Genomic DNA, 23980 nt, shown 5'->3' with positions numbered 1-23980 from the left:
CAGGGAGCCAGGCCTGGCGCTGGGGGCCTGACTGCTGGCTGGAGTCTTGGGTGCCTGGCACTGGTGGCCTGGTACTGCTGGGCTGGGGGCCTGGTGGCTGGGGGCCTGGCGCTGGGGGCCTGGCACTGGTGGGCTGGTGGCCTTGTGGCTGGCGCTGGGGCCTGGTACCGGGGCTGGTGTCTTGCTGTGAGTGGCGTGGCAGAGTGGCATGAGCCGCCTCCTGTGCGCGCGGCCATCTTCCATCTTTCTGAAGCTGTGATCTACAGGAAAATGGCCGCCGGAGCCGGCGCATGCGCTCTGCCACGCCGACGGCCATTTTCCTGTAGATCACAGCTTCAGAAAGATGGCTGCGCGCACAGGAAGCCGCTCATGCCGCTCTGCCACGCCACTCACAGCAAGACACCAGCCCCGGTACCAGGCTCCAGCGCCAGCCACCAGGCCCCCAGCCCACCAGTGCCAGGCCCCCAGCGCCAGCCACCAGGCCCCCAGTCCACCAGTGCCAGGCCACCAGGCCCCCAGCCCCGCAGTACCAGGCCACCAGTGCCAAGCACCCAAGCCCCCAGCGCCAGCCATCAGGCCCCCAGCGCCAGGCCTGGCTCCCTGAAGAACCCTGCCTCCTGTGACTTCCGCTCCACCACCCCCCGGTAAGATACCTATCCAGACTAGAAGACGGACCCCCATCTTATAAAAAATATTTTTTTTCCTATTTTTCACCCGGGTTTGGGGTACGTCATAGATATAGATATAAATATATATATATATATATATATATATATATATATATATATATATATATATATATATATATAGATATATATCTATATATATAATATATATTATATACAGTACAGACCAAAAGTTTGGACACACCTCATTTAAAGATTTATCTGTAGTTTCATGACTATGAAAATTGTACATTCACACTGAAGGCATCAAAACTGCGAATTAACACATGTGGAATTATATACTTAACAAAAAAGTGTGAAACAACTGAAAATATGTCTTATATTCTATATTCTTCAAAGTAGCTACCTTTTGCTTTGATGACTGCTTTGCACACTCTTGGCATTCTCTTGATGAGCTTCAAGAGGTAGTCACCGGAAATAGTTTTCACTTCACAGGTGTGCCCTGTCAGGTTTAATAAGTGGGATTTCTTGCCTTATAAATGGGGTTGGGACCATCAGTTGTGTTGTGCAGAAGTCTGGTGGATACACAGCTGATAGTCCTACTGAATAGACTGTTAGCTGCTTTTTTCTTGGCATAATACAAATTCTAAGTAAAGAAGAATGAGTGGCCATCATTACTTTAAGAAATGAAGATCAGTCAGTGCAAAAAATTGGGCAAACTTTGAAAGTGTCCCCAAGTGCAGTTGCAAAAACCATCAAGCGCTACAAAGAAACTGGCTCACATGAGGACCGCCCCAGGAAAGGAAGACCAAGAGTCACCTCTGCTTCTGAGGATAAGTTTATCCAAGTCACCAGCCTCATTAGTATTGTTATTTTTTCTTTTTTGGCATTTAATGTACAGCTTAAATAACTATATTTTGAGAGATGAGACTTTTTCAAACTTAATAATACCTAATCTGTATAATTTTTTTTACATTTTTTTAATTTCTCTATTTTTGAAGGTGGAAAACTGTTATATATGTTTATATATATTTTTTCATTTCTTTTTAATTTGTACTTTATTTTTTTTGTCTTGTAAACGGACATGAAGTTGAAAACTGCAATCTTCAGTGTATAGTGAAATTGCTATTCTTCTATGAAGCCTAACATGTGACTTGAGCTTCACAGGAGGACTAAGATGGCAATTATCGCGGCCTTCTGTAGATCCCACTCATTATGTTGCGGGCAGCCACTGGGAGACGGTGCACATGCCCACTGACAAAGCGTCATTTTAAAAGCCTATGTCACTGATTGACAGGGGAATGTAAATTATTAAACTGCAGCAAGCATAGCTAGCTCTGGTCACTGCAGTTACAAGCAGATGATGGGTATGTAACACAACCGGCATCTGTCTGGCATGGAGCGGGCTCAGCTCCTGAGCAGGCTTCATATTCTCTTTAGTGACCTATGATGAAAATGTAAATCATAGGTCATTAAGCAGTTAAAATGCATACCAATACCTTGCCATAAATATGTAATTTTTTACTTGGTTTATACCACTGTTTTCTTGAATCTGGTGATGTTTTCTTCTCTTGATGCACCACTCCATTTTGTTACATCCGTCTCACTTCTCATGCATACATGTATAAAGTACCGTATTTTTCAGACCATAAGACGCACTTTCCCCGCCCAAATTTGGGAGGAAAATGGGAGATGCGTCTTATGGTCCGAAAGTAACTTACCGGTGGTGGTGGAGTGGGATCGTGGCAGCAACAGGTGGCAGCTGAAGAGGAGGTGAGGTGGGCCAGTATCTTCCTGGGGGCCGGGGCTTTGCCGGGTACCGGAGCCGGTGTCTTGCTGTGAGCGTCTTATAGTCTGGATAGGTATCTTACCGGGGGGGTGGTGGAGCGGAAGTCACAGGAGGCAGGGTCCTTCAGGGAGCCAGGCCTGGCGCTGGGGGCCTGACTGCTGGCTGGAGTCTTGGGTGCCTGGCACTGGTGGCCTGGTACTGCTGGGCTGGGGGCCTGGTGGCTGGGGGCCTGGTGGCTGGGGGCCTGGCGCTGGGGGCCTGGCACTGGTGGGCTGGTGGCCTTGTGGCTGGCGCTGGGGCCTGGTACCGGGGCTGGTGTCTTGCTGTGAGTGGCGTGGCAGAGTGGCATGAGCCGCCTCCTGTGCGCGCGGCCATCTTCCATCTTTCTGAAGCTGTGATCTACAGGAAAATGGCCGCCGGAGCCGGCGCATGCGCTCTGCCACGCCGACGGCCATTTTCCTGTAGATCACAGCTTCAGAAAGATGGCTGCGCGCACAGGAAGCCGCTCATGCCGCTCTGCCACACCACTCACAGCAAGACACCAGCCCCGGTACCAGGCTCCAGCGCCAGCCACCAGGCCCCCAGCCCACCAGTGCCAGGCCCCCAGCGCCAGCCACCAGGCCCCCAGTCCACCAGTGCCAGGCCACCAGGCCCCCAGCCCCGCAGTACCAGGCCACCAGTGCCAAGCACCCAAGCCCCCAGCGCCAGCCATCAGGCCCCCAGCGCCAGGCCTGGCTCCCTGAAGAACCCTGCCTCCTGTGACTTCCGCTCCACCACCCCCCGGTAAGATACCTATCCAGACTAGAAGACGGACCCCCATCTTATAAAAAATATTTTTTTTCCTATTTTTCACCCGGGTTTGGGGTACGTCATAGATATAGATATAAATATATATATATATATATATATATATATATATATATAGATAGATATATAGATACATATCTATATATATAATATATATTATATACAGTACAGACCAAAAGTTTGGACACACCTCATTTAAAGATTTATCTGTAGTTTCATGACTATGAAAATTGTACATTCACACTGAAGGCATCAAAACTGCGAATTAACACATGTGGAATTATATACTTAACAAAAAAGTGTGAAACAACTGAAAATATGTCTTATATTCTATTTTCTTCAAAGTAGCTACCTTTTGCTTTGATGACTGCTTTGCACACTCTTGGCATTCTCTTGATGAGCTTCAAGAGGTAGTCACCGGAAATAGTTTTCACTTCACAGGTGTGCCCTGTCAGGTTTAATAAGTGGGATTTCTTGCCTTATAAATGGGGTTGGGACCATCAGTTGTGTTGTGCAGAAGTCTGCTGGATACACAGCTGATAGTCCTACTGAATAGACTGTTAGCTGCTTTTTTCTTGGCATAATACAAATTCTAAGTAAAGAAGAATGAGTGGCCATCATTACTTTAAGAAATGAAGATCAGTCAGTGCAAAAAATTGGGCAAACTTTGAAAGTGTCCCCAAGTGCAGTTGCAAAAACCATCAAGCGCTACAAAGAAACTGGCTCACATGAGGACCGCCCCAGGAAAGAAAGACCAAGAGTCACCTCTGCTTCTGAGGATAAGTTTATCCAAGTCACCAGCCTCAGAAATCGCAGGTTAACAGCAGCTCAGATTAGAGACCAGGTCAATGCCACACAGAGTTCTAGCAGCAGACACATCTCTTCAACAACTGTTAAGAGGAGACTTTGTGCAGCAGGCCTTCATGGTAAAATAGCTGCTAGGAAACCACTGCTAAGGACAGGCAACAAGCAGAAGAGACTTGTTTCGGCTAAAGAACACAAGGAATGGACATTAGACCAGTGGAAATCTGTGCTTTGGTCTGATGAGTCCAAATTTGAGATCTTTGGTGTAGCGTCGGCGTCCCTGCCTCCTGCTAGGCAGGGACGCTGTTCCCCTCACCTCTCCGCTCCGTGCCCGGCGTCTTCCTCCCGCTCTGCTGGCAGCGCGCGCTGCTTCCCGGCCACTGTGCTTAGGGCGCGCACGCGCGCGCTCCCCCTCTCTTGAAGGGGCCGCGCGCGCCGTTCTAAGGGGTCCCCGGCCAATGGCCGGAGGACCTCACCATATATAAGGCACCTCCTCCAAAATGGAGGTGCCCGAGCAATGTTGTTGCATAGCCTATCACTCTGCTTCAGCCCTCAGGTCCCGTTACCAGATACCTGCCAGTTACCTGCCAGATTCCTGCTTGATACCTGCCTGATACTTGTCTACCTGCTTACATTCCTGCTGTCCGACAGTCTGCCTACCAGCCCTGCCAGTCTGTCTATGGATCTGTTTGCCCGCTCACCTGGGAGCGCTCATCTGCTACCTGCCTGCTAGCCAGCCTGGAGGCTCTGCCGTCACGTGCTGTGACCACCTGCCTGTCTAGAGACTCTTACCCGCTCACCTGGGAGCGTCCGCCTGCTACCTGCCTGCTAGCCTACCTGGAGGCTCTGCCGTCACCTGCTGTGACCACCTGCCTGTCCAGAGACTCTTACCCGCTCACCTGGGAGCGTCCGCCTGCTATCTGCCTGCTAGCCTACCTGGAGGCTCTGCCGTCACGTGCTGTGACCACCTGCCTGTCCTGAAGACTCTTACCCGCTCACCTGGGAGCGTCCGCCTGCTACCTGCCTGCTAGCCTACCTGGAGGCTCTGCCGTCACCTGCTGTGACCACCTGCCTGTCCAGAGACTCTTGCCCGCTCACCTGGGAGCGTCCACCTGCTACCTGCCTGCTAGCCTACCTGGAGGCTCTGCCGTCACCTGCTGTGACCACCTGCCTGTCCAGAGACTCTTGCCCGCTCACCTGGGAGCGTCCACCTGCTACCTGCCTGCTAGCCTATCTGGAGGCTTAGCCGTCACTTGCTGTGACCACCTGCCTGTCCAGAGACTCTTGCCCGCTCACCTGGGAGCGTCCACCTGCTACCCGCCTGCTAGCCTATCTGGAGGCTTAGCCGTCACTTGCCATGACCACCCGCCTGTCAAGAGACTGTCCCCGTCACTTGCCGTGACCTCCTGCCCTTCTTCCCAGAGACTGTCCCCGTCACTTGCCGTGACCTCCTGCCCTTCTACCCAGAGACTGTCCCCGTCACTTGCCGTGACCTCCTGCCCTTCTACCCAGAGACTGTCCCCGTCACTTGCCCTGACTACCTGCCCGCCTACCCTGGGAGCCACCCGCTTCCTTACAAGGACTGCCCCTTTGTATCGTTGCCCAGAGGTTCCACCTCCCAGACCCGTTACATTTGGTTCCAACCACCATGTCTTTGTGCGACGCAGAAAAGGTGAACGGATGGACTCTACATGCCTGGTTCCCACCGTGAAGCATGGAGGAGGAGGTGTGATGGTGTGGGGGTGCTTTGCTGGTGACACTGTTGGGTATTTATTCAAAATTGAAGGCATACTGAACCAGCATGGCTACCACAGCATCTTGCAGCGGCATGCTATTCCATCCGATTTGCGTTTAGTTGGACTATCACTTATTTTTCAACAGGACAATGACCCCAAACACACCTCCAGGCTGTGTAAGGGCTATTTGACCAAAGGGAGAGTGATGGGGTGCTGCGCCAGATGACCTGGCCTCCACAGTCACCAGACGTGAACCCAATCGAGATGGTTTGGGGTGAGCTGGACTGCAGAGTGAAGGCAAAAGGGCCAACAAGTGCTAAGCATCTCTGGGAACTCCTTCAAGATTGTTGGAAGACCATTTCCGGTGACTACCTCTTGAAACTCATCAAGAGAATGCCAAGAGTGTGCAAAGCAGTCATCAAAGCAAAAGGTGGCTACTTTGAAGAACCTAGAATGTAAGACATATTTTCAGTTATTTCACACTTTTTTGTTAAGTATATAATTCCACATGTGTTAATTCATAGTTTTGATGCCTTCAGTGTGAATGTACAATTTTCATTGTCATGAAAATACAGAAAAATCTTTAAATGAGAAGGTGTGTCCAAACTTTTGGTCTGTACTGTGTATATGTGTATATATATATATATATATATATATATATATATATATATATATATATATATATATATATATATATATATATGTATGTATGCATACATACAGTGGGTATGGAAAGTATTCAGACCTCTTTAAGTTTTTCACTCTTTATTTCATTGCAGCCATTTGGTAAATTCTAAAATTCTAAAAAGTTCATTTTTTTCTCATTAAAGTACACTCTGCACCCCATCTTGACTGAAAAAAACAGAAATGTAGAAATTTTTGCAAATTTATTAAAAAAGAAAAACTGGAATATCACATGGTCATAACTATTCAGACCCTTTGCTCAGACACTCATATTTAACTCACATAATGTTCATTTCCTTGTGATCCTCTTTGAGATGGTTCTACTCCTTCATTGGAGTCCAGCTGTGTTTAATTGAACTGATAGGACTTGATTTGGAAAGGCACACACCTGTCTATATAAGACCTCACAGCTCACAGTGCATGTCAGACCAAATGAGAATCATGAGCTCAAAGGAACTGCCCAATGAGCTCAGAGACAGAATTGTGGCAAGGCACAGATCTGGCCAAGGTTACAAAAGAATTTCTGCATTACTCAAAGTTCCTAAGAGCACAGTGGCCTCCATAATCCTTAAATGGAAGAAGTTTGGGACCACCAGAAGTCTTCCTAGACCTGGCCGTCCAGCAAAACTGAGCAATCGTGGGAGAAGAGCCTTGGTGAGAGAGGTAAAGAAGAACCCCAAGATCACTGTGGCTGAGCTCCAGAGATGCAGTAGGGAGATGGGAGAAAGTTCCACAAAGTCAACTATCACTGCAGCCCTCCACCAGTAGGGCCTTTATGGCAGAGTGGCCCGACGGAAGCCTCTCCTCAGTGCAAGACATATGAAAGCCCGCATAGAGTTTGCTCAAAAACACATGAAGGACTCCCAGACTATGAGAAATAAGATTCTCTGGTCTGATGAGACGAAGATAGAACTTTTTGTTGATAATTCTAAGCGGTATGTGTGGAGAAAACTAGGCACTGCTAATCACCTGCCCAATACAATCCCAATAGTGAAACATCATGGTGGCAGCATCATGCTACAGGGGTGTTTTTCAGCTGCAGGGACAGGATGACTGGTTGCAATTGAAGGAAACATGAATGCGGCCAAGTACAGAGATATCCTAGATGAAAACCTCTTCCAGAGTGCTCTGGACCTCAGACTTGGCCATAGGTTCACCTTCCAATGACTCTAAGCACACAGCTAAAATAACAAAGGAGTGGCTTCAGAACAACTCTGTGACCATTCTTGACTGGCCCAGCCAGAGGCCTGACCTAAACCCAATTGAGCATCTCTGGAGAGACCTGAAAATGGCTGTCCACCAATGTTCACCATCCAACCTGACGGAACTGGAGAGGATCTTCAAGGAAGAATGGCAGAGGATCCCCAAATCTAGGTGTGAAAAACTTGTTGCATCATTCCCAAGAAGACTCATGGCTGTACTAGCTCAAAATGGTGCTTCTACTCAATACTGAGCAAAGGGTCTGAATACTTATGACCATGTGATATTTCAGCTTTTATTTTTTAATAAATTTGCAAAAATTTCTACATTTCTGTTTTCTTCAGTCAAGATGTGATGCAGAGTGTACATTAATGAGAAAAAAATATGAACTTTTTAGAATTTTATTTATATATATATATATATATATATATATATATATATATATACAGTGGTGGCCAAAAGTATTGGCACCCCTGCAATTCTGTCAGATAATACTCAGTTTCTTCCTGAAAATGATTGCAATCACAAATTCTTTGGTATTATCATCATTTAATTTGTCTTCAATGAAAAAACACAAAAAGAATTGTCCTAAAGCCAAATTGGATATAATTCCACCCCAAAAGGGGGTGGACAAAAGTATTGGCACTGTTTGAAAAATTATTTGATGCTTCTCTAATTCGTGTAATTAACAGCACCTGTAACTTACCTGTGGCACACCTAACATGTGATTTAGTTATTGCCAACACACTTGCAGCCAGTTAACATGGATTAAAGTTGACTCAACCTCTGTCCTGTGTCCTTGTGTGTACCACATTGAGCATGGAGAAAAGAAAGAAGACCAAAGAACTGTCTGAGGACTTGAGAAACCAAATTGTGAGGAAGCATGAGCAATCTCAAGGCTACAAGTCCATCTCCAAAGACCTGAATGTTCCTGTGTCTTCCGTGCGCAGTGTCATCAAGAAGTTTAAAGCCCATGGCACTGTGGCTAACCTCCCTAGATGTGGACGGAAAAGAAAAATTGACGAGAGATTTCAACGCAAGATTGTGCGGATGGTGGATAAAGAACCTCGACTAACATCCAAACAAGTTCAAGCTGCCCTGCAGTCCGAGGGTACAACAGTGTCAACCCGTACTATCCGTCGGCGTCTGAATGAAAAGGGACTGTATGGTAGGATACCCAGGAAGACCCCACTTCTTACCCCGAGACATAAAAAAGCCAGGCTGGAGTTTGCCAAAACTTACCTGAGAAAGCCTAAAACGTTTTGGAAGAATGTTCTCTGGTCAGATGAGACAAAAGTAGAGCTTTTTGGCAAAAAGAATCAACATAGAGTGTACAGGAAAAAAAAAGAGGCATTCAAAGAAAAGAACGCGGTCCCTACAGTCAAACATGGCGGAGGTTCCCTGATGTTTTGGGGTTGTTTTGCTGCCTCTGGCACTGGACTGCTTGACCATGTGCATGGCATTGTGAAGTCTGAAGACTACCAACAAATTTTGCAGCATAATGTAGGGCCCAGTGTAAGAAAGCTGGGTCTCCCTCAGAGGTCATGGGTCTTCCAGCAGGACAATGACCCAAAACACACTTCCAAAAGCACTATAAAATGGTTTGAGAGAAAGCACTGGAGACTTCTAAGTTGGCCAGCAATGAGTCCAGACCTGAATCTCATAGACCACCTGTGGAGAGATCTCAAAATGGCAGTTTGGAGAAGGCACCCTTCAAATATCAGGGACCTGGAGCAGTTTGCCAAAGAAGAATGGTCTACAATTCCAGCAGAGCATTGTAAGAAACTCATTGATGGTTACCGGAAGCGGTTGTTCGCAGTTATTTTGGCTAAAGGTTGTGCAACCAAGTATTAGGCTGTGGGTGCCAATACTTTTGTCTGGCTCATTTTTGGAGTTTTGTGTGAAATTATCAATGATTTGATTTTTGCTTCATTCTCTTTTGTGTTTTTTCCTTGCAAGCAAATGAAATGAAGATAATAAGACCAAAGAATTTGTGATTGCAATCATTTTCAGGAAGAAATATATATATATATATATATATATATATATATATATATATATATATATATATATATATATATATATATATATATATATATATATAATAGATCTAGTCTTTTCAGAAAACTAGGCATGGTCCTCATGGAGAGTCCCATGGAGAAGAGTTGGTTGACCATGTCCACTTGGCTGCAAAGACTAGATTTAGATACAGGAAACACTGGGCCATTTGTTAGGGATGGAGACAAGAAGAAAGACCATGCCAGATTCAGGGGAGCAGTGGAATTTGCACAGGGTAAAAAAATTATATATTTATTCTAAGTGAAAGGTCCACTTGAAAGGACACACTCTGGAAATAATGCCACAAATGTCCAGTACCCTCCACATCATTGTTACATGGTGTCTCTATAGACTACAAGTTTCTGTTCTCCATTTTTTGCCCACCAAGAGCAGCCCAGACATTTCATTACATGTTCAGGAGCATAGACATTTCTATTCTTCCTTATGAATTGCCAAGGTTGACTAATTATATGATAGTCTTTTTTGACCTGCAGGTATTCCTGTACACTTCAAGATTGCATGTTTTTTCGGCATAGGCCCAAAATGTAATTAACAATGTTTTTCTGCTCTGTAGTTATGCGACTCCCTGCCCAAGAGCCAAATCTCTGTGTGTGACTAGATTTTACTACTTAGAACATCATTAAACAGTGTCAGTCATGTCAGACGTGGGAGATCTGCAGAGCTACTTTAGAAATATTATGGTTTTCTATTGGGTCAGGCATGAGAATCTCCATATCTCTTCCCGTTTTATTGAGCCTGTATATAAACCGGTGCCAGGATAAAGTGCACTGTGCTGTGAGCTGCTTGTTGGGCATCTCCTATCATCCTGCATAGTTATTTGAGTTGTATACTGCCATGCTGGGACAGGTTTATAAAGAACTCAGCCACCCGTGTTTGCTTTCCTTTTATTACACAGTAACCGCACATATGTGAAACAAAGCAAATGTGTTTAATGCAACCGAAACCAAACTTTTATTGTTCGACAAGACAGTGGCTTTGTGCAGAGTTTTGAGTAACCCTTTCCTCTTTTATTGGTTGCTATAAAAGCGTCTTGTGAATGACATAAGAGATCTCCTCATAATTCATATTATCAAGCACTTTAAAGAATGCCGCACAATAAAAATAAGCAAAATGAATGATGGTACTTAAAGGAACAAAGCCGAACGTTGTTAAAAGTGTATCCTATTGTTGATACCTGGCAAGAAATAACGTGCTGGACTGTTATAATGTGAGACAATGTGCACTGAGTCATCTTGAACTCCTTGAAAATCAACATATAACCTCCATGCTAACTTGGTATCCCATTGTCAAAATCTGACCCAGTGTTTCTCCATGTGCGATCCAGATGAAGACCCCTGATAATTACATCGCGGACTGCGCAAAGTGTTATTGTGATCTGCTCTGTTCTCCATGTAAAGAAATATTCTGAAATATCTCGCAGATAAAATATATAGCAAAAGAGAGTGTATTTATTCACAGTACAGGGTGGGACAAGACACCTTTCTATATATGGCACATGGTTATCCAGAATATATAGACCAGGAAAAGATCTCAAAATATAGTGGTTGGTTTATTAATTGACACTACCGGGCAACCTCTGTTTAACCCCTTCACCACCTTTTTTTTTCTTTTTTTTCGTTTTTGCTATTTCGTTTTTTGCTCCTCTTGTTCCCAGAGCCATAGCTTTTTTTCATCAAAATAGCAGTGTGAGGGCTTGTTTTTTTGCTGGTCAATTGTACTTTTGATGCCACCATTGAGTTTACCATATCATATACTGGAAAACTGGAAAAAAAATTCGAAGTGCGTTGAAATTGCAAAAAAAGTGCAATTTCACAATTGTTTTTTTTGTTTGTTTTATTCACTATGTTCACTAAATACTAAAACTGACCTGCTTTTATGACTCTCCAGGTCATTATGAGTTCAAAGTTGCCAAACATGTATAGGTGAAAAAAAAATTACATTTTGTAAGAAAGAAAAAGGTTGCCATTTTCTGAGACCTGTAGCATCTCCATTTTTCGGGATCTGGGGCTAAGTGAGGGTTTATTTTTTGAGCACTGATCTGACATTTTTATTTTGGGGTAGATAGGATGCTTTGATCAGGTGTCATGTGCAGGGAAAGACGCGGGCTCCATGCCAGAGCCTACATCAAATGCGGGGAGACGACCTTGGGCGTACCTAGACGTCCAAGGTTGTAAAGGGGTTCATTCCATGCCCCATAGGAATCAAAAGTAATTGATGCTCACCTTTCACAGTGGCACTGTTCCAGCAATGCCAGCTCTGCTATTTGCAGTGGGTGCCCTGACATTGTTGTGTCACGTGACCACTGTAACCAATCAGTGGTCACTGACTAGCTGCAGTCTTTACTATTTTGTCAGAGTGGACATCAACTTTTATGGCATACTGTTGAGCTACAGCTGATCAATGACCACTGATTGACTGCAGTGGTCTCATGACACAACGGTATTATGAAACCGCAGGGCCTACATCACTGGAACAGCGCCACCGCGGAAGGTGAGCATCCGTTGCTTTTATTGCCTATGATGCATGAAATTGATTTAACACAGGTTTTCCAGTAGTGGACATTCCCTTTAAATAAAAGGAGTTAGGAACACTGAATTGAATGCTAACACAAGTGCGTAATAAAAATGGAAAGTGGATGTCATTTATAGTAATCTCATGGCCACTGGTCTTTATTTTTACTTGGCGCAAACTGACCATGTTTCAAATCCGCAATATTTTCATTTTGATATAATCTGGTATCACTTCCAGGCAGGAGTATCAGATCCTTTTTAATATTTTCTATTTCTTTTGAATACAATTCTGGCTTTTGATCAAAACATTGGTGGGTGAAGCCATCCTTGATTAATAAAACCTGTATAAAAGATTTTATTGGAAAGAGTTGATTAGTTTAGTTTTTTGAAAAGATTGCATCGGTCATGTTAGCAGTTGGAGAAACATACAGATTGGATTAGTGCAACCTGTTGTACCCTTTGTAAAGCTGGGGCAATTATTCGAAAAAAATCATCTGAAAGAATGTATTTTGTGAATGCAAATAATATTTTTTATTTTATGTTTTTGTTAAGGAGAGAAACCTTACATGTGTACCTGGGAAGGATGCACCTGGAAGTTTGCACGCTCTGACGAACTGACAAGGCATTACCGCAAACATACAGGAGTGAAGCCATTTAAATGTGCGGACTGTGATCGCAGTTTCTCTCGCTCAGATCACTTAGCATTGCATCGACGGAGGCACATGCTGGTCTAAGTCAACAGTCCTTCCAAACATGCGGAAAAGCGGGTTCTTTTCTTATTAATCCATTCAGCAGAGCTGAATCCACCTTCAGTGTTATGGAAGCAGGATGCCCACAAGTGATCCAAAGTGACAGAAATGAACAGGAAGTGCCATGCTTCGCTAGTCTCCGAAGAGTTGGCGCCAAGCATGGAATCTCCAGTATATGCCCATACCTCAGAACCAGACACTTTCACCCTGAGGACACTGGCACTTTTTATGGGCCATGACCTGCATCATTTTACACAGCATCTATTGTACATTTCCCTTATATATGGACAGATCTTTTTGAAAGATTTTCTCCTAATTTTCAAAAAAGATGTATCATAGACGGTTTTGAAGATCCTGAAGCGTTCAATTGATTTTTCTTTTTCTTTTGGGAAATGATTTTTTTTGTAAAGTAACCATAGAATAGTGGACTATTGACGACAGGTACATGTATAGAGTGACTGACAGCAAGTTCCTTCACCAGAACATGGGATTCTGCAATAACCGCAATGGTAATGAGATGTCCCTCAGAATTGCCATCAAGCATAGTGGGCATAACAATATCATACTCCTTCTTTGAGTATTCAGATTTTTTTCTCTCTTTCTTTGTTGTCTGTGAGAGTATATAGGCCGGTATCTTAAGTGAAGTACTGTTTGTGTTTGTGAATTGACTTGGCCTTGCCTAAAGCCTTCTTATGTTTCCTCCACATTTCTACATCAATATCCAAAACTATTGCACAGGCTCTCAGTATTATTCTCTTTTTTCAGAGTGAAAGAACACAATTTGAGGTATTATGGCGGAGTTCGGCCCCATCCTGAATAGGGGTATGGGGGGGATGATCGGATAGCACAAACTGGAATGGTTGCACTTCTTGCTGCTAATTAGCAATAATGACTGTCTTATATGGATTTACTATAAATCAAGTACTTAATCTGCATTTTTTACCACGTCACGGGAGGCCTTTGTCTAAATATATATTATATTAGATATTAAAACCCTAACACAAGTTTAAAGGCTGCTCTAGGTAAAAATTTACAATATTAAATGTGAATATAATGTATAGATAAACCATTATCCTAACTCGGTTGGAGCCTGGCCTTGAGATCAAATGTATTTTGTAGTTGTTCTACATATCTGAATCTTTTTTTGTGGAAGAAAAGGGAACGTTCACCAGCTTTTTACCTAAGGAGCAATGCGTCATTTGCTTCCCAGTGGCATCATTATTATTCATCAGTTTCATCAGTGCTCTTTATCTGTAATGGCTTTATGACGAGTGAGAAAGCGAGCAAGCAATATAGGATCTGAGTAAACTGATGCATAAAATGTGATCTAAACCAGTATTAATTGCAAATAAATGCATGGTGGTTCTATGCATTGAGATCTATTTTTAGTATTCTATAGCTATATACTATCAGTGAATACCATATCATAAATGCTCTGTTCAGCACTAAACTGAAGTTTGTATTCTTCTACAATATTAAGCACACTCGTTTCTACTATAGTATTGTTTTAGTGTCAAGCAATATGGTGGCATCAGTTATTAAATCTGTATTACTGACGACCACATCACAGCCCATGCCATTACGGATGGTCTTGTCATCTCAGAACTCCTGCTCGGGGCAAGCTAGTTTCAGTTCTTCAATACAAAAAGTGAAACTCATATATTATATAGAGTCATTACAAGCAGAGTGATCTATTTCAAGTGTTTATTTCTGTTAATGTTGATGATTATGGCTTACAGCCAATGAAAATACAAAAGTCATTATCTCAGTAAATTAGAATACTCTATAACAACAGCTTGAAAAATGATTTTAAAATCCGAAATGTTGGCCTACTGAAATGAACGTTCAGTAAATGCACTCAATACTTGCACTCCTTTTGCATCAATTACTGCATCAATGCGACGTGGCATGGAGACGATCAGCCTGTGGCACTGCTGAGGTGTTATGGAAGCCCAGGTTGCTTTTATAGCAGCCTTCAGCTTGTCTGCATTGTTGGGTCTGGTGTCTCTCATCTTCCTGTTGACAATATCCCATAGATTCTCTATGGGGTTAAGGTCAGGCGAGTTTGCTAGCCAATCAAGCACAGTGATACTGTTGTTTTTAAACCAGGTATTGGTACTTTTGGCAGTGTGGACAGGTGCCAAGTCCTGCTGGAAAATGAAATTTCCATCTCCAAAAAGCTTGTTGGCAGAGGGAAGCATGAAGTGCTCTAAAATTTCCTGGTAGACGGCTGCGCTGACTTTGGTCTTGATAAAACACAGTGGACCTACACCAGCAGATGACATGGATCCCCAAACCATCACTGATTGTGGAAAATTCACACTATACCTCAAGAAGTTTGGATTGTGTGCCTCTCCACTCTTCTCCAGACTCTGGGACCTTGATTTCCAAATGAAATGCAAAAATTGCTTTAATCTGAAAACAACATCTTGGACCACTGAGCAACAGTCCAGGTCTTTTTCTCCTGGACATCTGTCAAGTCAGCAGTCTTCCCCATGATTGTGGAGCCTACTGAAACAGACTAAGGGACCTTTTTAATTGCTTAGGAAGCCTTTGCAGGTGTTTTTTGTTAATTATTTTAATTTACTGAGATAATGACTTTTGGGTTTTCATTGGCTGTAAGCCATAGTCATCAACATTAATAGAAATAAACACTTGAAATAGATCACTCTGTTTGTAAGGACTCTATATAATGAGTTTCACTTTTTGTATTGAAAAACTGAAATAAATGAACTTTTTGATGATATTCTAATTTAGTGAGATGCACCTGTATATGTTAGAATCCAACAGCTCCATTAAATAGAGGACGGGAAAGGGTTAAGATCCTGGGAAACAAATAAATGACGTAAAACAGTAAAAAGTTGTAAGCATGTACAGTAAATGTGGGTATATACAACTTGTTCTAGGACTGATGGGGTAAGTGTGTTTTAAAGTTTGTTTAGTGTGACTATTTTTTTATACTTGTGCTTAGTGATGTTCCTGAGATGAAGTTTTGTGTTTTACGTTTTTATGCCTCTTGATATTACCTGTAATTCAAAATGGCGAAGACAAAAAAAAAAAAAACAACCCTTTTTTTTTTTTTACAAAAGTATTTGCACACAGTGTATAACTAACCAGCTATGAATTCTAACAATGGCAAAAAAAAACTTTTCTTTCAAAGGTGTTCTAAAAAAAACAGATGTAGCAGAGCTGAGCTTGACGTTTTAAATTATGGGGACGGTATTTTTGGCAAAATAGAAGTGGTGACGGTACAATTTTTCTGAACGCTCCTGTGTTCAAAAAAAGTCCTTTTATAAGGTACTTGTCATATTTTGTACTGCAAAATTCTGTGAACCAGCAAACACCAAGTGCGATGTAGAATACGTTGTAGAAGATATATTAATTTGTTTTAAAAATATTAATAGTGTATGCACCAGATATGCATAGTGGCTGTAATTTGCTGAAATACAATATGAGCTAAACAATTAGAAAGCTATCAGTAGGCGCTACTGTTGCCCATTATTCTAATACAATATGTCCTATACCTCGTGATTGAGTTCTGATACGTATACTACCATATGCACCAAACATGTATTTCACCATAGAAGTATTTGTGCAGATGAAAAAAACTCATTAAAAATATTTTATAAATGTTCCCTATAGTGTACAATGATGAACTCAGCTCTTCTGCATCAGTAGGAGGAAGAAGGAATCCACTGATTATCAGTCCCTGTCTATAGGGGCACAGAGAATACAAGACTTTGTATTAAAACTTTAGCCTAAAATCTTCTGTATTTACCTAATATTTAAGAAAATAAAGCACAAGAAATGATTTTAGAAACTATAGGAAATGTTTTATGGAATATTGTTCAGTATTGATAAATGTTTGTGAAAACATTTTACTGTTTTTTTTTATTATTGCGAAATAACCATTTTAATAATAATGAACAATCCAGTATATAAAGCATACCCAGTACTGTAATAGGAGGACGCTGTATGGAATAGCCTGCTATATATGTTCAGAAGGTTTATGCATAAGGTGGAGTGTGAGCCCCATTAATTATGTGCAGGATCCAGCATAGAGGTTATATAATATAGAGATCCCTTTATCGTTGCATTATTTCTCTGATGACCGTGCTTCTGGTCTTGTCCTTAGGGAACGTTATTTATACACAAATCATGAACCCTGTTGTATCTGCACCATAGTGTGAGACAACACTGATCACAGGATCCTTCCTTCCTCACGGAGGAAGGAAGCAGTCACTGAAGATTTGGCATCTGTAACTGTAGTTACATCTCCATGCAGAAATAAGTAAAATGTTCTGATGAATTTCAGACCTTTTAACGTGGAGTAGTATACAGTCCTAAATATTATAGGAGATTTCCATCATAGAATATGTTATATTGCCAGGATATTCTATAACATAATGAATGGGATGTTGTCCAGCCACTGAACTACTATCAAGCATTGAACTCCTTGAGCTAAGGGTTCAGGTTTTCTTTTACGCACTAATATCCCCATTAGACATGAGCAAATTTATTTGAGTGAAATTGAATTCTACTCGAATACACAAAAAAAATGAAAATACAAATTTTTGTAAATTAACTTCACGTGGACTTCGCAAAATGGTGGTTGGCTTGTAGCCATTTTTCTCAAGCCATAGACAGCTGGTAAATTTTTTTTAAGCTGATACTCACCTCATTGCTCACCTGTCTGGCTACCTGCTCTCTGGTCCTTAGAGACACTTTTTCTTTCCTCCGTTATGAGCCACATTTCCTGGACTTCTGGCTGCGACCCAGCCTCTGAGTTTACTGCACATCTTAACGTCACAGATATGGAACACTCAGTGATCTCCAAGGCCTGTTTCTGGCTGGAAGTCCCGGCCTAGATTGAACAGGTTGAAGATGTGACAGCGGAAAGTAGAGGACTACATGGCAGGCAGTGCTGCCTGCCGTCCAATCCTCAGGAGCTTCCTCATTTTGCCATCGTAGCTCCGACCTGTTCTCTGATGGCCAACACTTCTGGACATGACCAGGCCTTGGAGATTACTGCATGTTCCATGTCTGTTACATGGCACCAATCGAATGTGCAGCGATTGTCAAGGCCTCGTTGCAGCCAGAAGTCCTCTCCATGAAGAAACAGGCTGGGAAAGGGGAGGACCAAATGACGGGCAGAGAGCAACGGAGGGGCAATACAGGTGAGCGATGAGTAGAGGGTTTTTCTTTTTTTACATATTACATTTACTATGCTCTGGTGTCTTTATAGACCCAGAACATTATAAAGGACATTGAATTTGCAAATAATAACTTTGCTGAAAATCAAATTTCCTAGGAACATCTACATTATTTTTGTCAGATCCTCTCATCTCTATACCCCATTCATCTGCTGTGCAGGGATTTGTAACACATTCCCATAAATGTAAATGGGGTGTGATGCCAGTCCTTGCACAGTGATAATCTGAGATTTTCATAGTACAGTGAAAAACTAAGAAGGAACCCCAAATCACTCTGACAATGAATGTCTTTGCAGTTGAACCCCAAGATCAAGAAACGATCCCATATCTTATATTTGCGATATTGGAAAAACCCTTTAAGCTCAAGTACAGTTGTGAAATGCATACTCAATTAATCGACCCTCTTACATGTTGCAATATGTGATTATTGTCTACTTTTGGTAGAAATTCTAATATCCTTTTACAGTAAAACAATTCCAGATTTGGAAATCAACCACATGCAACGACATATGTTTGTGATAGAAGCCTATTGACCAGAAAGCCTGGCTACAGATTTTTAGCCCACACAGGACAACTCCCAGTATGAAAGAAGACTGTAACTGCAAGTTGATATATGGCGTGTGGGTGGAATATCTCTCTGGGGACAACTAATTTATACAATTTTTAACAACTGCATCAAAAAGCATTAACATCCGTATCTGGAGTATGTGGAAATAAGAACACAATGCACGGAGAGTTAAATTACTGTGTATTTGTGATATTGGCGGCCCTATCTGATAACATTGGTGGAAAGCACATAGATGATCAATTTTATTAATGAAAAGCACAATTTTTATGGTCCGGATATAACATTGTGGTGACAGAAATCTGTGTATGATACATGTAACTGTCTATGATGAATATGTATGATATAGTTCTATTTTCTCATCCATTGTCTGTGCAGTGCACTTAAGCAGGAGATCTTCTCTTCCTTCATATATCTTCATCAGTGCATTAATAATAAAAAGGCAAAAGGTTATACTGCTTGACATGGAGGATTAACTGAGATTACAATCAAAGAGTCCTGATCTATGATCTTTTTATATAGAAATATGATATATATATTAACGTGACCCCAGAATCAAATATCGGTCTACTTTCCAGCTTATAGTTACATAGCAGTAAGTGTTATTAAGTACCAACAGAACACTGGAATGAGAAAACTTCAAGTACTCTTTTAGCATTAGTATGGACTATGTCACTACCGCATTTGACTGCCTAGGGGTTAAAACAATGGTACTTCATATAATGAATGTTCTAATGGTACAATATCTATAATATTGACAGTCCTTTATTTGTCACATTTTTATCATAGTTTGTCATTAAATCATAAATATGATGGAATTTTGTTGTGTTTAGTGTTAGATTTAAACAGTATGTTTTTAATAATACCTCTTCTTAAATTAGACAAGGAATATCTGGTTAAAGAACAAAAAATAATCCAAATGAATGGTTAAATTAATCAAGAAACATAATTGACCTACATTTGTTACTATGAAGCTTTTTTTTGCATGATCTTGAAATGTTGTAGAAACCTTCAAAGAGAACCTTTCAGCGCGATTTTGGTAATGTAAAGTAAAGACATGGCTGTAATGGCGCTGTAATACTGATTACATTGATACCTTTTGTGAAGAAATCCGCTTTGTTGTTCCTCTTTAATCACCAGTTGAAGTTTTCTGCTAATTAGATTTCGGTGCACATGGGCTGAACTGTGCACTGGAGCTTCTCCTCCCGGTCTATGATTCCCCGGCCCCTCCACTTGCCTTTACTCTTTGAATGATCTGCTATCTCTGCAGTGACCTGTCATTCAAAGACCGGTGTCAGGCGGAGAGATGGGGAATTCACAGACAGGGAGGAGAGGACCTAGAGCTCAATCATCTCCCTGTGTACCGAAATCTAATTAGCAGAAGACTTCACATGATGATCAAATACGAACAACAAAGCGGATTTCTTAACCAAAGGTATCAGTTTAATCTGTATTACAGCACCATTACAGCCATGTCTTTACTTGACAAAATCGTGCTTACAGGTTCTCTTTAATCTCCTTATTGATTGATTGGTTCCATCTTCATTTGATGACCAGTTAAAACATCAAGGGGGCAAACAAGGAACAGTAGGGAGACTTCTGCTGCAGCCAGTAGTCATACACAGGACAGTGAGCAGTAGGAATGGGGGGATGTGTAACCTCCTGTGACACCCAGAAGATTTATTTCCCTCAGTTCTAATTGTATTTTGAGCCAAAATAGTATAAAAAAGTTGAAGATAAAAGGAGAAATCGCTGGGATAGTTTTGCATTTTTTGGGCATATTTTGTATTCTTTAAGTATTAGCTATATTTTACAAACTGTTTATAAAAGCAAAAAAAAGAAGCACATTCTCTAAAGATTCAGTCATTGCTCCTGCAAATAGTTTTTAAAGTTGGGAAAGAATATTTTATTGACTTAGCAAAAGCAAATGGCTAATGTTAAGTTTCCTGATTACTATAGGCACAAATATGCTGGACTGTTACTGATTTATAGCCCATAAAGTCTAGTAGATGCACCTTTTAATAACAAACACACAAAAAAAGCATTATCGTCACGTGGTTAATGTGGAAAAATATTTAATATAATTTAGCACTTTAAATATTTAATGAAGAATCCCCTTCCAATGGTTTTGCTTGTCATCCGGCTTCGGCTGGTATTTCAGTTCAGCCCTATTCGTCTTAGAAATGCTTACAATCTATAAACCAGTTTCTGTCATTGGCAGGAGAAATATTTTGACAAATATGACTTGTATGTCATCCATTGCTCCCTTAAGTAATTGTTCAGAGTGCGTTCTGTAACGGCAAACATTGAGTGGTCTATTTTAGTTGGTCTACAGGAATTTGTGTCAATGATTAGCTACTAGTCAAACTGGATTGGTTTGGTCTGTTGAATGAAAATAGGTGATATATTCATGACTTTGTTCTAAAAAAAAGTCAAACATTGTTTACAAACTTTAAACTTTCTTCCTTGAAGTTCTTATACATGGTACACCCTGAAAAAAAGTATTACTTAAAGTAACCTACAATAATGCAGTGCTATAATAAATTATGTATTGTGTGCTTATGTGTGGTTTCTTAACAAGCAGACTTTTATTTTACATTTCTTTTTTTTCAAAAGTGTTGTCATTGTACAAAACTTTTCACTTGGTAGCAGTCTAAACTATAGAACTAACGTTCCCGTCTTAACTCACCAGGAAAAAATAAGTTTTAGGGTCACTGAGACCTTTTATAGGTACTAGTTAGTTATGAACAACTGTAGAGCGTTGGCCATCACAATTGGTTTTGTCTATGTAAAGACTGAGCCCCAGTGCCCACATACCAGTGTGTATATACTTTTTATTTATAAGTGATATGGTGCAATAATGTAAGGTAGTTGGTCAATGAAAAAGTAAAAGTTAGAGAATCTATATTTGTAGGGATCTATGATGTAATTCTAAGGCTTTACCCGATAGGTGTTAGAAGCATAGAAGGCTGTTAGATACATATATATAGATAGAATCATCTATATATTATTGTAACTTTTTATGAGATCATTAGCCTGGAATATTTGCAATTAACCACTAATAAGAACATATTCTAAAAAGGAAAATGTAAAAAAAATAATGAAAAAGTATGGCAATAAAGTGTAACAGTAACAAGCATGCTTATGTTCGAATGCAAGGAGAAAGAGTTGTATAATAATTTGGGCAATAACCACAAAATAGTTTAGTTGATCAAAACTCATCATGGCCGATAATGTATTAATGTTCATTTTCAAAAGTGACTCCCGTAGCAATACGACTTCAGTAAAAGTGAATATGTGTAAATTACTCATTAATTGAGAACATGCCGCTATAAATAAATTAAGAAGTTATTAATCTAGTATTACATTTTTACAGTGACTATGAAGAATTGTAATTATTGGAAAGAGAATATTTTGATATAAATGACTATACAGTTTTACAAATTTGGAATGTCATGGGTCATTGACATGACAATAAACAAAGCACAAAACTACTTTTGCAATTAATGTAATTTAATAAATGCTAGAGGAATACTTAGAAACAGATTACTGGCTTCACTTAAAAGATCACTAGAAATTTTTATTGAGGGTATAAAATTATTTAGCCATGTACTTTCCCATCTGCTAATGCCTTAGCATGTGTTCTTTATTGTGGTCTTATTCTTTCATCTTCCCTCCAGATCATAACCTTGTATTTTATTTTGAGATCATATCCATGCCCAAGCACCTTCAACGTCAATAAAATAGTAACTTCTCCCGCTGTTGATTCCTAGTATGCCCCAAGTGCTAGGTTCTCTGCCTGTGGCGCATGCACCCTAATACTTCATGGCATGCCCGTAGAGGGCACTTGCACTGTTTTCATGGTATGCTTGTAATGGGCAGCACAAAGTATGAATAAAGTCTTGTTGGTACTTTTGACTTTTTTGAGTAGAAGGTTCTCAGCTTCGACACATTAGGTCATACTTTAGTAACTTTTTCCTAGGTCAGTGTTTCTTAAGCCGGGTGCTGTGGTCCTGCTACAGTCTGAAGTTACCCCTGACTGCCTTTGTACAAGCACTAGCTTCTTTGGAATTATTAGGAAATGCACAGATGGGATTTGGGGCAAAATTGATGCCAGAAATATCCAAAACTAAATTTGATTTTAAATAACTTCAGAAATCTGAGGCTAAGTCTCGGATGTTTGCTGTGGATTTGTCATTTGAAGCGCCGTTGATCCACATGGGAATTAACCCATTCAAGCACAATTGCAATTAAAAAAAGCTGCTCATCAGATTATTTTTCATATGGGTAGAGTTGTCTCTGATAGGCTGACATTTTTGTAGTTCTACGTAGTTCTACATCTAAAGCCTCATTCAGACATCTGTGCTTTTCACATACACTAAAAAGTGGTACGCATCATCTGTTTTTTTCACAGGTGGATAAATAAATTACAAAGCTTCTCCTGTCCTTTGCAATGGTAAATACGAGCAGCACATGGATCATACACGGATGCTGTATGTGTTTTTCACGGACCAATAGAGTTGTATTGGCACTTTTTAACCCTGCTGCCAGAAAAAATAGAACATGAGTTCTATAGTCCATGAAATAGTCCATGAGTTTTGCACTGACACATGGTCTATGTAAAAGCACAGACATGTGAACAGCCCCATAGACAATAATGCGTACCTGTTGTATCTGTGAAAAACAGGGATAGAACACCTACGTGTAACACGGACGTCTGAATGTGGCCTACATCTTTGTAGGAAGGAATAAAGGGAGATGTATTTTTACCATATTGAGTAGGTGAATGAGTAAATGCTAAGTCCCAAGTAACCAGTCCTAATTTTTCAAACTACAACAATCTCTCTATATGTTTTTTTTTCTAGTGCAGGGTACACTTTTTCCTTCCACTGATAAAAACGTTGATCTAGAAATAAATCTCTGGATCTCTTGTTGCTTAATGTTGAAATGGGCATTTTCCCACAAAACTTGTGGAACTTGACAATTTCCTATACCAGTAACGTAAGATAAAGGCTTCTCGTATTTTAATATCCAACTTTTAGGTGACTGTATTTTCAAGACTGTACCAACAATGGGAGCTAAAAAGATAACTTTATACAGTATCTGTAGATATTTATTCAGTAACTGACAAAAAATACATTTATTAAACTTCCATATACTATACTTATTCATGTCTATAAAAGTGATTAATATATCCTTGAAATAATATATAAATATA

At 41.0% G+C, this 23980-nt stretch overlaps 1 protein-coding gene across 3 annotated transcripts in view; it reads left to right on the top strand.

Moving 5' to 3' along the window:
* Positions 1 to 23646, top strand: part of KLF12 (KLF transcription factor 12) — a 248115-nt gene extending 224469 nt beyond the window's left edge. For all 3 annotated transcript variants that reach the window (XM_073663972.1, XM_073663971.1, XM_073663970.1), the window contains exon 6: positions 12788 to 23646. In XM_073663972.1, the coding sequence (XP_073520073.1) occupies positions 12788 to 12969 (182 nt within the window). In that variant the 3' untranslated portion in view covers positions 12970 to 23646. The remainder of the gene's footprint in view (positions 1 to 12787) is intronic.
* The last annotated feature ends 334 nt before the right edge of the window (positions 23647 to 23980 follow it).

The sequence above is a fragment of the Phyllobates terribilis genome, unplaced genomic scaffold (genome assembly GCF_046119375.1).
Source record: "Phyllobates terribilis strain yellow unplaced genomic scaffold, ASM4611937v1 Scaffold_2__4_contigs__length_985480577, whole genome shotgun sequence".
Classification (NCBI taxonomy): domain Eukaryota; kingdom Metazoa; phylum Chordata; class Amphibia; order Anura; family Dendrobatidae; genus Phyllobates; species Phyllobates terribilis.
The sequence above is the reverse complement of the archived record's forward strand: the minus strand, read 5'-3'. Positions and strand labels throughout refer to the sequence as shown.